This window comes from Haematobia irritans, chromosome 2 (genome assembly GCF_050003625.1).
Source record: "Haematobia irritans isolate KBUSLIRL chromosome 2, ASM5000362v1, whole genome shotgun sequence".
In the NCBI taxonomy this organism is placed as follows: domain Eukaryota; kingdom Metazoa; phylum Arthropoda; class Insecta; order Diptera; family Muscidae; genus Haematobia; species Haematobia irritans.
The window spans coordinates 50,539,536-50,556,992 of record NC_134398.1 but is presented as its reverse complement, the minus strand read 5'-3'; the positions used below and the strand labels follow the sequence as shown (position 1 = coordinate 50,556,992).

Below are 17,457 nucleotides of genomic sequence, written 5' to 3'. Positions count from 1 at the left end.
ATTTTGTCAAAATTTTATTTCTGTGGAAAATTTTGTCAACATTTTATTGCTATAGAAAATTTTGTCAAAATTTTATTTCTATAGAAAATTTTGTCAAAATGTTATTGCTATAGAAAATTTACTCAAAATTTTATTTCTATAGAAACTTTTGTCAAAATTTTATTGCTATAGAAAATTTTGTCAAAATTTTATTTCTGTAGGAAATTTTGTCAAAATTTTATTTCTGTAGGAAATTTTGTCAACATTTTATTTTTATAGAAAATTTTGTCAAAATTTTATTGCTATAGACAATTTTATGAAAATTTTATTGCTATAGAAAATTTTGTCAAAGTTTTATTTCTATAGAAAATTTTGTCAAAATTTTATTGCTATAGAAAATTTTGTCAAAATTTTATTGCTATAGAAAATTTTGTCAAAAATTTATTGCTATAGAAAATTTTGTCAAAATTTATTGCTATAGAAAATTTTGTCAAAATTTTATTGCTATAGAAAATTTTGTCAAAATTTTTTTCTATAGAAAATTTTGTCAAAATTTTATTTCTAAAGAAAACTTTGTCAAATTTTTATTTCTATAGAATATTTTGTCAAAATTTTATTTCTATAGAGAATTTTGTCAAAATTTTATTTCTAAAGAAAATTTTGTCAAAATTTTATTTCTGTAGAAAATTTTGTCAAAATTTTATTTCTATAAAAAATTTTGTCAAAATTGTATTTCTATAGAAGATGACCACTTTTGGTAGAATTCTACTAACTGTGGCAACCGTGGTGTGTTTCGAAATTTTGATCATTTGTGAATTTTTTAAAATATTACAACAGCAGGACCTATTTCTCTTTTTTTCATACAATTTTTTCAAAAATTTCAATTTTTTCAAAAGTGAGTTGCTAATGAGTTAATCATTAAAATTTCTTCTGATAGGTTTCACTGTATTAATAAATCTCAAGCGATATAAGGATTTGGAATAAGATTTTTTGTTTATAATAGGAGCTACCACATTTTGTGAGTGTTATAACTCCGATGTATAGGTAATGATTAATGAAAAGCTTTTTATTTATATCATTTGTTAATGTTACATTACACAAAAAAAATATTTTTTTGAACTTAATCATACAACATACTTAAAAATTTTACTATGTCATTTAGTTTATCTAGACCAAAAAAGCTTACAAGATTTCTAAACTATTTTCTTAATTAGATTTTATGAGAACATAAACAAAAAATTAGCTTTAAGTGTACGAGAGAGATAGAGTTAGGCTGTGGAAGTTACAGATAGATAGAGAGATAGTAGAGAGTGATAGAGCGTTTGAATATTTGATGTTTTCGATAAAGTCGCATAGGAGAGAGGAAATGGCGTGAAAAATTAGAGAGAGAGAGTAAGAGCTAGAGAATCTTATTATACACCAAGATTTTGCTTTTAAACAGGTCTTTCCATCAGTTCAGTTTTTCTAGGTGTACCTTTACATTTCCAATAGGAATTACATACGAGTACTCTCCAAATTGAAGCTTTCCGTTGAGGTCACCACCACTACTCCCGCTATGGCCGATATCATTTGGGGCGAAGAATTTCTACTGCTGCGACTATTGTTACTACCATTTGAGCTAGTTTTCCTATGACCACGACTACGCTGGGATGATTTTAATCAACTTGCAACAGCTGAATTACTGGTACGTGTCAGCAATTCATTGTCTTCCAGTTGTGTGATGGCTGTGGGTGAGCCAACGTCAATTGTGGTCACCCGATTGCCACCGTCTGCCATAGAGGGCAGTTTAATGATTTCCGTATCCGATTGTACGGGCATGATGATGCATACGAAATTTTGGCCAGTTTGAGAGTCACGTGGATGCAGGGTTACCGGATTGACTTTATCCGTTTGTCCCTCAGTGTAGGATTGGAAACGTTGAAATATTTCGGGATAATGTTTACGCAATATCACACCACGTCTAGAGAGAATGTCTAGAATATTGGAGAGCACCATCTCCCGTTGGCTTGTGGAGTTACGCAGTTGTGGATTGAAGGTGAGTATAAGGACTTCGGTAGTGGGTTCTGGTACAGCTACCATGGTAATTGGTTGTTGCAGTATCATCGATGGCTGTTGTTCCAATTCCTGGAGAACTGTTTTGCATAGTTTCAATTTGGCACAACGTGAAACCAATTGGCGTTCCCAACGCACCGGAGCTTGACCCATGCTAGGGGCCTCGGAGACCACACAGACAGCCACATAGACCAACATCTTGGAATCTGGCCTATATTCTGTACTTAATTTCAGCAATTCCGAATACAATTCCAGGCCCATTTCGGCCGGCATTAGATCTGGCCAGCGAACATAGGATGCCTCGCCCATACACTGAAAGCCATTCTTGATGAAACCCTCCGCCGATTCGGGAGATCGAAAGAGTATACGCACCACACCACGGCCCTGAGAGAGAAAACCTTTGCGCGCCAATAAACTTAGGTGACGCAAAGAGTCGCTGTCATCCTTGCAGGATGCTAACACTTGGCGGCACAAATTTGAGACACGGGAGTGGAGACACGCTTTACGATGCTTCTCCCAGTGGGCTCGGCGACATTCACGCGAACAATATAAATAGGTACAATTGTGGCATGACTTGTAATACTTTTTGGCGTCGAGGGGCGTGGCAGTGCGATCGCACTTGTTATTGCGACACTTGACCTGCAGCTCACCAGAGGCGGTGGTGGTGCGATTATTCGACTCTGAGGAGTCACCGAGCGAAACGCGCCGGGGCGGCAAGAACGAGCCGCCGGCATGGCCATTTGCTGTTGATGGTGAAGCTCCGCTGCCCGCCTGCGAACTAGTGTGGGTGATGGTGGTGATGGTATCACTGGCATATGCCTTACCGGCAGTTTGATGTTGGAACTTCTGTTCGAGCTGTTGTTGTTGTTGCTGCTGCTGCTGCAACTGTTGTTGTTGCTTTTGCTGTTTCGTTGGCGCATCTCCCTCACTGCGTCGACGCAAGCGTTGTTGTTCCTCTTTGGAAATGCCTAGCAAATGGGTTTCCTGTTGGTTTTGCTGATGCTGCTGTTGTGATTGTTTTTGTGTCATATATTGTTTATGGTCATTAACTGTAGCGCCGCCTAGAGAAATGCAAAAAAAAATTATAAATTATTATTTTTTCGTTTAAATAACAAAATATTCTAACATTTAACACATTACACTCAACAACATCAAGCATTCCCTATTTTTTTCAATTAAATTTCTAATGCAAAACATTTAGAATATGATGACGACATGCTAAACTTTGTTTTGGAACTTACTATAACTGAATGTATCAAACAACGAAATTAAATAATTAACTATGTTTTGCTTAAAAATAAATTAATCTATGCTGAAAAACTAAATTGTATTTTGTTATACAAAATTATGATATTTCAAATGTTTTTGTTTTTTTTTTTTACTATTGAGATTTTATTCAGTGGAATTATGAAGTTGACGAAATTTTTTCTCAGTGTAATTTTACTTATGCCAAAACTTAAAAAAAATGAATGATTGTACGTGGAAAAATTGATTATTATCTAAAAATTATTATCAGAAAATGTCAAAAGTTTTTATTACTATTTTTTCTTTTTTATATTTCTGAAAAGTATATAAGGAGCAATTACCATCATAATGCTCAAAAAATAATAATATATACAGTGAAACCTCTCAGAAGTGGACATAATAATATGTAATGTAGAGCTGTAATCTCTCGGAAGTGGACACTGACGGTCACCTACATTTTATTTACATTTGGGAGGTATCAGCTTATGAGAAGTTACTTTTATTGTGATAACATAGCGAACGTATCATGAAAATTGTCAATTTTTAAGAGGCGTCCGACTTGTAGTTTGAGAGGTTTCACTGTAATTTAATGAAATTAAATTAATTTCTTTTTTTGTAGTTGGACTTATTTTATTTTTTATTATTTTATTTAATTTAATATAATTTCATTCAATTAAATGTCTAAATCTAATCTAAATATATAAATAATCTAAACCCCTCTTTAAAACATTCGTAAAAACAAATTTTTCGTTCGAGTTTACTAAATTATAAAATAATATGGAACAAACAATGGTAAATTGTATATGACAATTGTAAGACAATATCTTGATCTAAACTAAGATTAAAATAATTAAAAACCTTTTTAAAAAGTTCTCCAAATCTCAAGAGGCAGGTTATATTTTTTTTTTGTGTAAATACGTGCATCTCTTATGGGAAGCCAAAATCTGCGACAGAATACCGAGACAGCTAGTGGCGTGTCGTTAAATTAAAATCTATTCTAATTCCTTGGCGGAAAATGGGATAGTGTTGCATGTTTCTTCAAATTTAAAAAGTTATTGACTTTATAGAAAATTTTGCCAAAGTTTTATTTTTTTAGAACAATTTGCTAAAATTTTGTTTCTATAAAGAATTTTTTCAAAATTTTATTTTTATTGCTACAGAAAAATGTGTAAAAATTTTTAAACATTTTACTTCTATAGAAAAATTTTTCTAAATTTTATGTGTAGAAAATTTTTTCTAAATTTTATTTATAAAAAATTTTGTCAAAATTTTATTTATAGAAATTTTGTGAAAATTTTATTTATAGAAAATTTTGTTAAATTTTATTTCTGTAGAAAATGTTGTCAAAATTTTATTGCTATAGAAAATTTTGTAAACATTTTATTTCTACAGAAAATTTTATCAAAATGATATTTTTATAGAAAATTTCGTCAAAATTTTATTTCTATAGAAAAATTTTGTCAAAATTTTATTGTTATAGAAAATTTTGTCAAAATTTTATTGCTTTAGAAAATGTTGTCAAAATGTTTGTGCTATAGAAAATTTTGTCAAAATTTTTTTGCTATAGACAATTTTGTAAAAATTTTTTTGCTATAGACAATTTTGTAAAAATTTTTTTACTATAGAAAATTTTGTAAAAATTTTACTTCTATAAAAAATTTCGTCAAAATTTTATTTCTATAGAAAATTTTGTCAAAATTTTATTTCTATAAAAAATGTCGTCAAAACTTTATTTCTACACACAAAAAATTTTTTCTCTGATTCAATCACCAAATTAATTGATCCAATTAATTTTTTAATTGAAATGTCTTCAATCACGAAAATGATAGTATCAATCACAGTTTTAATTGAGCAAAGAAAAAATTCTTGATTAAAAAATTAATTGATTTTTTCAGCAAAATTCAATTAATTTTTTAATTGATTCAATTAAAAATTTAATTGATGTTGATTGCAAAACGCAATTAATTTATTAATTAAAAAAGGTAACTATTTTTAATTACTTAGTTAGATTGGCTTAGAGTTTTTATTTGGATTAACAAATGATTGTTTGAAATACATTTTCAATTAAAAAAGTAAAAAAAAAATCAGCACTTTTTTAACTGAATTAGTCTTCCGAATTTGATTAAAAAGTTAATTGTATCAATTAATTTTTTAATTAAACATTTTAAAAATTTCAAGCATTGACTTAATTAACTTAATGTTTCTATCATGATTAAAAAGTTAATTGTATCAATTAATTTATTAATTGAAAAAAATTTCAACTTCAATTAACTTTTTAATTGGAAATATTTTGGTGATATTTTTTTCTGTGTATAGAAAGTTTTGTAAACTTTTATTATTATTTAAAAATTTTATTTCTATAGATTTTTTTTTCAAAATTTTATTTTTATTGCTACAGAAAACTTTGTAAAATTTTTTAAAGATTTTACTTCTATAGAAATTTTTTTCTAAATTTTATTTATAGAAAATTTTGTCAAAATTTTATTTATAGAAATTTTGTCAAAATTTTATTTATAGAAAATTTTGTCAAAATTTTATTTCTATAGAAAATTTTATCAAAATTTTATTGCTATCGAAAATTTTGTCAAAATTTTATTGCTATAGAAAATTTTGTCAAAATTTTATTGCTTTAGAAAATTTTCTCAAAATGTTTTTGCTATAGAAAATTTTGTCAAAATTTTATTTCTATCGAAATTTTTGGCAAAATTTGTTTTGCTATAGACAATTTTGTAAAAAATTTTTTGCTATAGAAAATTTTGTAATTTTTTTTCTATAGAAAGTTTTGTCAAAATTGTTTTGCTATCGATAATTTTGTCAAAATTTTATCGCTATAGAAAATTTTGTCAAAATTTTTTTGCTATAGAAAATTTTGTCAAAATTTAATTGGTCTAGTAAATGTTGTCAAAATTTTATTGCTACAGAAAATTTTGTCAAAATTTTATTTATATAGAAAATTCTGTCAAAATTTTATTGTTATAGAAAATTTTGTCAAATTTTTTTTACTATAGAAAATTTTGTCTAAATTTTATTTCTACAGTAAATTTTGTCAAAAATTTTTTTATAGAAAATTTTGTCAAATTTTATTTATAGAAAATTTTGTCATTTTATTTCTATTGTAAATGTTTTCAAAATTTTTTGCTATAGACAATTTTGTAAAATTTTTTTTGCTATAGAAAATTTTGTACAAATTTTTTTGCTATAGAAATTTCTGTCAATTTTTTTTTTGCTATCTATAAGTTTGTCAAAATTTTATTGCTATAGACAATTTTGTCAAAATTTTATTGCTATAGAAAATTTTGTCAAAATAATATTGCTTTAGAAAATGTTGTCAAAATGTTTTTGCTATAGAAAATTTTGTCAAAACTATTTTGCTATAGAAAATTTTGTCAAAATTTTATTTCTATAGAAATTTTTGGCAAATTTGGTCTGCTATAGACAATTTTGTAAAAAATTTTTTGCTATAGAAAATTTTGTAAAAATTTTTTTGCTATAGAAAGTTTTGTCAATTTTTTTTTTGCTATCCATAATTTTGTCAAAATTTTATTGCTATAGACAATTTTGTCAAAATTTTATTGCTATAGAAAATTTTGTCAAAATTTTGTTGCTATAGAAAATTTTGTCAAAATTTAATTGGTCTAGAAAATATTGTCAAAATTTTATTGCAATAGAAAATTTTGTCAAAATTTTATTTATGTAGAAAATTCTGTCAAAATTTTATTGTTATAGAAAATTTTGTCAAAATGTTATTCCTAGAGGAAATTTTGTCAAAATTTTATTCCTAGAGGAAATTTTGTCAAATTTTTATTACTATAGAAAATTTTGTCTAAATATTATTTATACAGAAAATTTTGGCAAAATTTTATTTATAGAAAATTTTGTCAAATATTATTTGCTATAGACAATTTTGTAAAAATTTTTGTGCTATAGACAATTTTGTCAAAATTTCATTGCTATAGAAAATTTTGTCAAAATTTCATTGCTATAGAAAATTTTGTCAAAATTTAATTGCTATACACAAATTTGTCAAAATTTTATTGCTATAGAAAATTTTGTCAAAATTTTATTGCTATAGAAAATTTTGTCAAAATTTTATTGCTATAGAAAATTTTGTCAACATTTTTTTGCTATAGAAAATTTTGTCAAAATTTTATTTCTGTAGAAAAATTCCTATATTTTTCTTTTATATATAGCATTGCTAGATGACTTAGGATCTGTCGTCATTCGACGTCCAAAAATAAAATTTCCTGTTTGATTTGAGAGAAGTTCCAATTGTCTGTAAAGATAAACTTATTTCGACAGACGTTCATATTTTAATGTATGAACTTAATGAAGGTTGAAAAGGGTACCAAATGTGTCGCGGAGGTACCACGGTACTCGAATAGTATAAAACAAGTAGAAAAGTGTTAACTTTATCACTCTTGTTTGGAACTCCTGACATATTTTTTTCTGGGAGAGAAACAGATGATCTATATACAGTGAAACCTCTCAAAACTGTATAACCACGGTCGGCTAAATTTTGTCTGTATTTGGGAGGTTTCCAGTTATAGGAGGTTCATTTTAATGTGTTGATAAGCAAATGTCTTAGGCAATTGTCCACTTTTTGGAGGAGTCTGATTTTTGGAGTGTATAAATTCGAGTGTGTCTATGGTTTGACACAATTTTGAGTTACGAAAGGCTCTTGATTTTCTCAATTTGATCTTAATTTTCGGAACTGATAAGAAGCGTCAAGGGCACCGATGATCTACGTTATCTAAAATCTATGATTTGACCATTTCTCACGGTTTGTGGACCAACTTTTCGTCAGTACGTTAAGGTAATTTTAGAAGATTTATTCACAATTTGCTCAATTCTTTCTCCAAACTAGAGGAGTGCACGTGACTGAAATTTCACTCACACTCACGCACATTCACGAAGCAAAATGTTTATTCACGCACGCTCACGCACGATACGTGTGGTAGCCAATCCCACTCACGCACATTCACGAAATGGAAGCCAGTGCTCACGCACGAACAATTTCTAAAGACTCACGCTCACGCACGATTCACAACAATTCACGTGATTCACGACAAATTCACGAGACTCACGATATTTTACAAACGGAAATCAGCAGAGGTAACAAAATTCAAAAATAGAATATAGTTCGAGAGCTAAATTAATTTCAGTTAACATAAGAGTATGAATTAAATCTTGATTTTTTCGTGAGCGTGATTTTGCAGAAATTTTATTCAGGCACATTCCCGAACCGATTTTATTTCTCACTCACGCTCACGCACGATATATTTATTTCAGTCCCATTCACGCACATTCACGAGAGTTGCTTTGGATTTTGTCCACGACTCACGTGTGTCACGCGCACACCTCTACTCCAAACCATGACCAGATCTTTACTTACTCGAAATAATTTTAGTTTTTTTGAGCATCTAAGTTAAATATTGAATCGACGAGCGTTGTATTTTAGCCGATTTCGATTTTATTTTGACGAAGATACAGACTAAACCCGGAGGTATTTTGGATCCACAATAGGTGTAGGCGCAAAATTTCCCGATTTTGCTTCTCGAGTTAATTTGAGTAATCGGATTTTCTTGTATGTTTACACGCTACGGTTGTGAATGTGAGTAAACAGCTGAATAACTGATATTATTTAAAGGAACTAAATGGACCCAAATAACGACATAGCGGTATCACAATGGACTGAATAGTCTATGTGAGCCTGTAAAATATCGGGCTGCCACTATACCTAACCTAATCTAAATATAGCTCCCTAAATTCGCCTGAAATACTTTCATATCACAATAGGGGCCAAAGTTTCACTCTGATTTGTTTGAAATTTATTCCTGGTTCGTATCGTATCAATCTACTGGCTCGTTATTTCTATATTTTTGGTAATTTTCCTTAACCTTATAATTACCTATATTGATATTTGGAGAACTCTTATGGCTAAAAGTTGTAGTCAGCTGTTTATCAACACTATTGTCTTGCTATTAAATTACAATGATAAACAAATTAACTTATTTATGATTGAAAATATGAACTAAATAGTAAATATTTAGAAAAAATTATAATAATTTTAGAACGTTCACAACATTTATATATAACAAAAATTTAACATTATAATAATATATAAAATTCGATTATATGCAATTGGATATATATAATGAAAAAAATATATATAATTTTCATATATATTATATTATTAACAAAATTGTGTATTTTCTGTTTCCACTTATATCTCACTCTCAGAATTTGGAAAAAATGCTCTTCTTTGTATTAATAACATTTAGTATTCGATTTAGTTATTTCTTTTTTTGAATTGATTTTTTTTATAAACACATTTTGGTGTTTTTTTTTGTCTAGTTGTGGAACAAAAACTTACAGGTGCATACCTGTGCTGGACCTAGCAAATGCTTCACTGGCTAAAGAGGATGACCCTGGCTGGTTGCCTCCGCTTATTTGTTGTGGTGGATGTGGGTTTAATCCTAAAAGGGAGGCTAAAACATCTTCTAGCGATGCGTTACTCAGGGAACGTTCGGGAGCTGATTAATTTGTTTTTGTTTTTGGGGGGGTTTTCGGATTCACATGAGCATGTTGTGTTTTGAGGGGGATTTCCAGTTTAATTGGTATTGTTTTCATTTGTTTTTTTTTTTGCATAAAAATTTATATAAAAAAATAGAAATGGATGAAAAATTTCATATGTTAGATTTGAGAAATTAAACAAAATTCAAAAAAGGCATTAATTATGGAACATTTGGGTTTTTGTGTCGAAAATAGAATAAAAACAAAACATAAGAAAGTTTATTACGAATATTTGGCTTTTTGTCTTAAAAAGTTTCAAATATTTCAAATTAATATACTGCAAATATTTTAATTTTTTAACAAAACGATTTTCTATTAAAACTACACTGAGAAAGATTGCGATAGTATGGTATGGCGTTTAAAGTAAAAGGTTTACAGATATATGATAATGTGCATCAGAAATATAAAGAACAACGTATAAAAAAAAGAATAGTTTTAGACTTCAATCAAGAAATTAACTGACTCAACTAAATTGTAATTAAAATCACAGAAACGATAATAGTAATTAACAACGGTGAAAATATAAAATGTATTGCCTCCAATTTGATTCAATTAATTTACGACCAGGGCTGTGGAGTCGGAGTCTTGGAGTCGGAGTCTGAAGATTTTGCTGGAGTCGGAGTCGTAAAAATTTTGCTCGACTCCGACTCCGGCTAAACCAAATTTTTTAAAACACTTCACATATTTGTAACTAAGCAAGTTTTTACGCAAATTAGTTTGCATTGCGTTATTCATTCGATCAATGTACAGCATGATTGTAAATGAAAATCAACTCCCAATTACGGCTATGTTTTTATGTTTCCTAGAATGTTTGACTAGCAGATGGGCTGGATCGATCCATTTTAATGCCCATATCAATTTATTTGAAATGTTTCGAACAATCGATATTATTTTTATTTTATTTTAAGGCAATATACATATGTGGAATATTGACAGAAAATGTTTTCAAAGTTGTTTTTATAGAAAATTTTGTCAAAATGTTATTTCTATAAAAAGTTTTGTCAAAATTTTATTTCTATAGCAAATTTTGTCAAAATTTTAATTCTATAAAAATTTTATTCAAAATTTTACTACTATAGAAATATTTTTATACCCTGCTCCACACTGTGGAACAGGGTATTATAAGTTAGTGCATATGTTTGCAACACCCAGAAGGAGACGAGATAGATACATGGTGTCTTTGGCAAAAATGCTCAGGGTGGGCTCTTGAGTCGATATAGCAATGTCCGTCTGTCCGTCTGTCCGTGAACACATTTTTGTAATCAAAGTCTAGGTCGCAGTTTTAGTCCAATCGACTTCAAATTTGGTACAAGTATGTGTTTTGGCTCAGAATAGATCCCTATTGATTTTGGAAGAAATCGGTTCAGATTTAGATATAGCTCCCATATATATATTTCGACCGATATGGACTTATATGGCCCCAGAAGCCAGAGTTTTACCCTTATTTGCTTAAAATTTTGCACAAGAAGAACAATTAGTACTATAGTCAAGTGTGCTAAATTTTATTGAAATCGGTTCAGATTTAGATATAGCTCCCATATATATCTTTCGCCCGATATGGACTAATACGGTCCCAGAAGCCAGAGTTTTACCCCACTTTGGTTGAAATTTTGCACAGGGAGTAGAATTAGCATTATAGCTATGCGTGCCAAATTTGGTTGAAATCGGTTCAGATTTAGATATAGCTCCCATATATAGCATTCGCCCGATTTACACTCATATGACCACAGAGGCCAATTTTTTGCTCCGATTTAGTTGAAATTTTGCACAGGGAGTAGAATTAGCATTGTAGCTATGCGTGCCAAAATTGGTTGACATCGGTTCAGATTTAGATATAGCTTCCATATAAATGTTTTTCTGATTTCGACAAAAATGGTCAAAATACCAACATTTTCCTTGTTAAATCGCCACTGCTTAGTCGAAAAGTTGTAAAAATGACTCTAATTTTCCTAAACTTCTAATACATATATATCGAGCGATAAATCATAAATAAACTATTGCGAAGATTCCTTAAAATTTTAGACTTTCCTTACTTGTTAAATGTATGTATTTGGGACAAACCTTTATATATAGCCCCCAACACATTTGACGGATGTGATATGGTATCGAAAATTTAGATCTACAAAGTGGTGCAGGGTATAATATAGTCGGCCCCGCCCGACTTTAGACTTTCCTTACTTGTTTTCTATAGAAAATTTAGTCAAAATTTTATTTCTATAGCAAAATTTAGTCAAAATTTTATTTCTATAGAAAATTGAGTCAAAATTTAGTTTCTATAGAATATTTTGCAAAATTTTATTTCTATAGAAAATTTTGCAAAATTTTGTTTGTTACACAAATTTTTTTTTTTAAATTTTATTTCTATTGATAATTTTATTTCTATAAAAATTTAAGTCAACATTGTATTTCTATAGAAAATTTTGCCAAAATTTTATAGTAATAGATTTTTTTATTAGAAAATTTGGTCAAAATTTTATTTCTACAGAAAATTTGGTCAACATTTTATTTCTATAGGAAATTTTATCAAAATTTTATTTCTATAGAAAATTTAGTCAAAATTTTGTTTCTGTAGAATATTTTGCAGAATTTTATTTACTACACAAAAATTTTTCTAAAATTGTATTTTTATTGATAATTTTTTCAAAATTTTATTTCTATAAGAAAAAATTGTCAAATTTTATTTCTATAGCAAATTTTCTCAATTTTTTTTCTTACTGATGCTCACTGATACTCACTGCTATAAAAATGTATTCAAAATTTTATTAATATACAAATATTTTTTTCTATATAAAATTTAGTCAAAATTTTACTTCTATAGAAAATTTAGACAAAATGTTGTTTATATAGAATATTTTGCAAAATTTTATTTCTATAGAAAATTTTGCAAAATTTTGTTTGCTACACAATTTTTTAAATTGTATTTCGATTGATAATTTTTTCAAACTTTTTTTTCTATAAAAAATTTTGCCAAATTCTATTTCTACAAAAATTTTATTCAAAATTGTATTTCTATATATTTGGTCAAAATTTGATTTCTATAGAAAATGTTGCCAAAATTTTATTTCTATAGAAAATTTAGTCAAAATTTTGTTACTGTAGAAAATTTTCCAAAATTTTATTTCTATATAAAATATTGCAAAATTTTATTTACTAGACAAAAATTTTTCCAAAATTGTATTCAGTGAGCATACAATTTTGGAAAAATTGCTGCTAAGTCGAAAGCTTGTAGAAATGACTCAAATTTTCAAATTTTTCAATGAATGAATCATAAATGCATTTTTGCGAAGTTGTCTATACAATTATAAATATTTCCCAAATATTGCCCGAGTTTTGTAGAAGTCTGATTTGAGATTTTATCAAAATGTAGATCTAAATACAAAGTTGTGCAGAGTATATTATAATCGGCCCGCCCGACTTTAGACTTTCCTTGCATTTTTATTTTTCGTTAAAATTGTGTTACGTCCCATAACGTTAGATTTAAATTTTAAGTACATAGATTTTGTAGAAGTATATACAATTTTGTCTTCAGATTCAAATTCATGCATATGGAAATATAAACCTTTATATAGCTCGCAACAAATTTAAAGGATTTGAAATAGTATCAATAATTTTGGTCCACAAATACATATACTGTTGGTATATTCTCATATTATGATGGGTATTTATATCATTATTTTATTTTTTAAACATTGCCATAAATTTGAAATATAGAATTCAATTGGCATCTAATGTGAAATTAAGATCTTTTTTGGCACACATAAATAAACACGATACTTTATATCGTCCACTTACGGTACCCCCACAATAGAACTACAAATTAGTGGTATTAAAATGAGATTTAGTTATATTACCCGGAGTCGACTCCGGAGTCGGAGTCGAGCTGATGAAAAATGCTGGAGTCGGAGTCGGAGTCGAGCAAAATTGGCTCGACTCCACAGCCCTGTTTACGACATTGACTTTTTTCTTGATTGTAATATAAAGAAATGTTAAGAACAATGTACATACGTAGAAAAAAGGTTTTTGGCTTCAATTAAGAAATTAACGGTTCCAATTAATTTTTAATTAAAGTCACAGAAATGATAATGGTTATCACCAACGGCAATTAGAAAATTTATTGATTTCATTGATTCAATTAATTGAATAAATTAATTTGTAAATTATGTTTATATAATTTTTAAAATATGTATATATTTTTTCGACTCAATAAAAATATTAAATGAAAAATAGTGGCTATAGTTTTTCTGTATACGGAAAATATATACAAATTGCTTGAAAAAAAGTAGCTGCAGTAAAAAAGATCTTTTAAATGGCAATTCGATTTTTCTAAATAATTTAAAAAAAATACAATAGAAAAATTATTTAAGTAAATTTGTTCATAATTGTTTCCTGATCGGAGACGCATAAGAAGGCTAGTAAAGTTCAAAGTTTTAAGTTTTTTAAGTTTTAGTTCTGGACAAATAGAAGCTTTGAAACACTCTGAAATACCAAACATTATCATTAAGAGAAGCCTGGCAAAAACCGGGTAGCCAAAAAAGCAATGAACATGTTCTTTTTGGATCCGCAAATAGTACATATTTAGCTCAGAAACAATTCATTTTACATGGACTTGTCATAGACTGGAAGTCATCTTTTTAAGCATCGTCTGTATTGCTTTCACATTAGTCCTTCAGATGTGATTCTATCTCAGTATTTCGAATTCCATTTTAAAAAATAAGAAAAAACTTAAAATATTTTTTTAACTTTTTTCGACTTTTATCTCTATATAACAGGTTGGCTGATAAGTCCCCGGTCTGACACATAGATGGCGTCGCTAGTATTAAATGCATATTATTTTTATATAGTACCAAGCTTCAAATTCGTGTCAAAATTTGACGTCTGTAAGTCAATTAGCTTGTGAGATAGAGTGTCTTTTGTGAAGCAACTTTTGTTATTGTGAAAAAATGGGAAAAAAAGGAATTTCGTGTTGTGATAAAATACTGTTTTCTGAAGGGAAAAAATACGGTAGAAGCAAACACTTGCCTTGATAATGAGTTTCCGGACTCTGCCCCAGGGAAATCAACAATAATTGATTAGTATGCAAAATTCAAGCGAGGTGAAATGAGCACGGAGGACGGTGAACGCAGTGGATGCGCTAAAGAGGTGGTTACCGACGAAAACACCAAAAAAATCCAGAAAATGGTTTTGAATGACCGTAAAATGAATTTGATCGAGATAGCAGAGGCCTTAAAGATATCAAAGGAACATGTTGGTCATATCATTCATCAATATTTGGATATGCGGAAGCTCTGTGCAAAATGGGTGCCGCGCGAGCTCACATTTGACCAAAAACAATAACGTGTTGATGATTCTGAGCGGTGTTTGCAGCTGTTAACTCGTAATACACCCGAGTTTTTCCGTCAATATGTGACAATGGATGAAACATGGCTCCATCACTACACTCCTGAGTCCAATCGACAGTCGGCTGAGTGGACAGCGACCGGTGAACCGTATTCGAAGCGTGGAAAGACTCAAAAGTCCGCTGGCAAAGTAATGGCCACTGTTTTTTGGGGTGCGCAAGGAATAATTTTTACCGATTATCTTGAGAAGGGAAAAACCATCAACAGTGACTATTATATGCCGTTATTGGAGCGTTTGAAGGTCGAAATCGCGGCAAAACGGCCCCCCATGAAGAAGAAAAAAGTGTTGTTCCACCAAGACAACGCACCGTGCCACAAATCATTGAGAACGATGTCAAAAACTCATGAATTGGGCTTCGAATTGCTCCCCACCCACCGTATTCTCCAGATCTGGCCCCCAGCGACTGTTTCTTGTTCTCAGACCTCAAAAGGATGCTCGCAGGGAAAAAATTTGGCTGCAATGAAGAGGTGATCGCCGAAACTGAGGCCTATTTTGAGGCAAAACCGAAGGAGTACTACCAAAATGGTATCAAAAAATTGGAAGGTCGTTATAATCGTTGTATCGCTCTTGAAGGGAACTATGTTGAATAATAAAAACGAATTTTAACAAAAAAACAAAATGTGTTTTTCTTTCTTACACCGGGGACTTATCAGACAACCTGTTACGCTGAAAAAAAGCATTTCCGGTTCCATCACAATTGACTGAATAGTCCGAGTGAACCTGAATCAAATCGGGCTGCCACTTTAATCATGTCCGGTTCCAAAGATTTTGTCTTTACAATTATTCCGAGCCAAAGAAGCGGAAAATTGAAGTGAGGATACTTTTAAGACACAACATTCTCCCAAATTTGAGTCTTGCGTACTTGATAGATCGTTATTTTTTCAGTTTTTTCTCCAATTTGAAGGTCGATTTAATATGAATTTAAAACGATTTAATGAAAACTCAAATTTTCAAATTTCATACTAGACTTCATGTAGAAATTATGCTATGTTATGTTTCCAGTAAAAAACATTTTTGAAATATTTTGTTGAAAAACATCTTCTATTTTAAACGCATTTTTTCTTTGTGGTCAAGATAAAAAAATCAATAAATTTAAAAACGATTTCATTAATTTTGAAGATTTTTTTCAGAATTATTAAAGTCAATTTAACCTTAATAAAACAAAATTTTCTTTCATGTAAAGATGCCTATTTTTCAATCGAGTCACCTAACTATAAGGACAAAGCGTCTCCATTGATGACAGATTTTTTACTGTTTGGTAGATTGGTAGAATTCTTGATGTTTTGGAAGATTTTGCAAAATATTCCTCTCCAACTATCAAATGCTTCATAAATTTTCTACAGAAATAAGATTTCGACCAGATTTTCTACAGAAATAAAATTCTGACAAAATTTTCTATAGAAATAAAATGTTGACAAGTGTTCTATAGAAATATACAATTTTGACAACATTTTCAATGGCAATAAAATTTTGGTAGATTATTTTAGGCTCGAGTGGCAATTGTGATTTGTCTGTGATTGGGGATCGGTTTATTTGGGGGCTATATATAATATAGATCGATACGGACCATTTTTGGCATGGTTGTTATCGGCTATACACTAGCGAAATGTACCAAATTTCAACCGGATCGGATGAATTTTGCTCCTCTAAGAGACCCCGGAGATCAAATCTAGGGATCGGTTTATATAAGGGCTATATATAATTATGGACCAATTCTGGCATGGTTGTTAGCGACCATATACTAATACCATGTTCCAAATTTCAACCGGATCGGATGAAATTTGCTTCTTTTAGAGGCTCCGCAAGCCAAATCTGGGGATCGGTTTATATGGGGGCTTATTATGGACCGATGTGGACCAATTTTTGCATGGTTGTTAGAGACCATATACCCACATGATGAATATTATGTTCCAAATTTCAGCCGGATGGGATGAAATTTGCTTCTTTTAGAGGTTCCGCAAGCCAAATCTGGGGATCGGTTTATATGGGGGATATATTCAATTATGGACCGATGTGGACGAATTTTTGTATGGTTGTTAGAGACCATATACCAACAACATGTACTAAATTTCAGCCGGATCGGATGAAATTTGCTTCTCTTTGAAGCTCCGCAACCCAAATCTGGAGACAGGTTTATATGGGGGATATATTTAATTATGTGGACGATGTGGACGAATTTTTGCATGGTTGTTAGAGACCATATACCAACAC

The 17,457-nt window shown here is 29.8% G+C and overlaps 1 protein-coding gene across 5 annotated transcripts in view; it reads right to left on the bottom strand.

Moving 5' to 3' along the window:
- Positions 1 to 1,018: 1,018 nt before the first annotated feature.
- Positions 1,019 to 17,457, bottom strand: part of LOC142224253 (uncharacterized) — a 562,139-nt gene continuing 545,700 nt past the window's right edge. For 3 of the 5 annotated variants that reach the window (XM_075294022.1, XM_075294023.1, XM_075294027.1), the window contains 2 exons: positions 9,660 to 9,809; positions 1,019 to 3,092 (listed from right to left, as the gene is read on the bottom strand). In XM_075294022.1, coding sequence (XP_075150137.1) covers positions 1,639 to 3,092; positions 9,660 to 9,809 — 1,604 coding nt within the window. In that variant the 3' untranslated portion in view covers positions 1,019 to 1,638. Of the gene's footprint in view, positions 3,093 to 9,649; positions 9,810 to 17,457 lie in introns of all 5 variants that reach the window. The other 2 variants (XM_075294026.1, XM_075294025.1) reach the window with 2 other exon arrangements.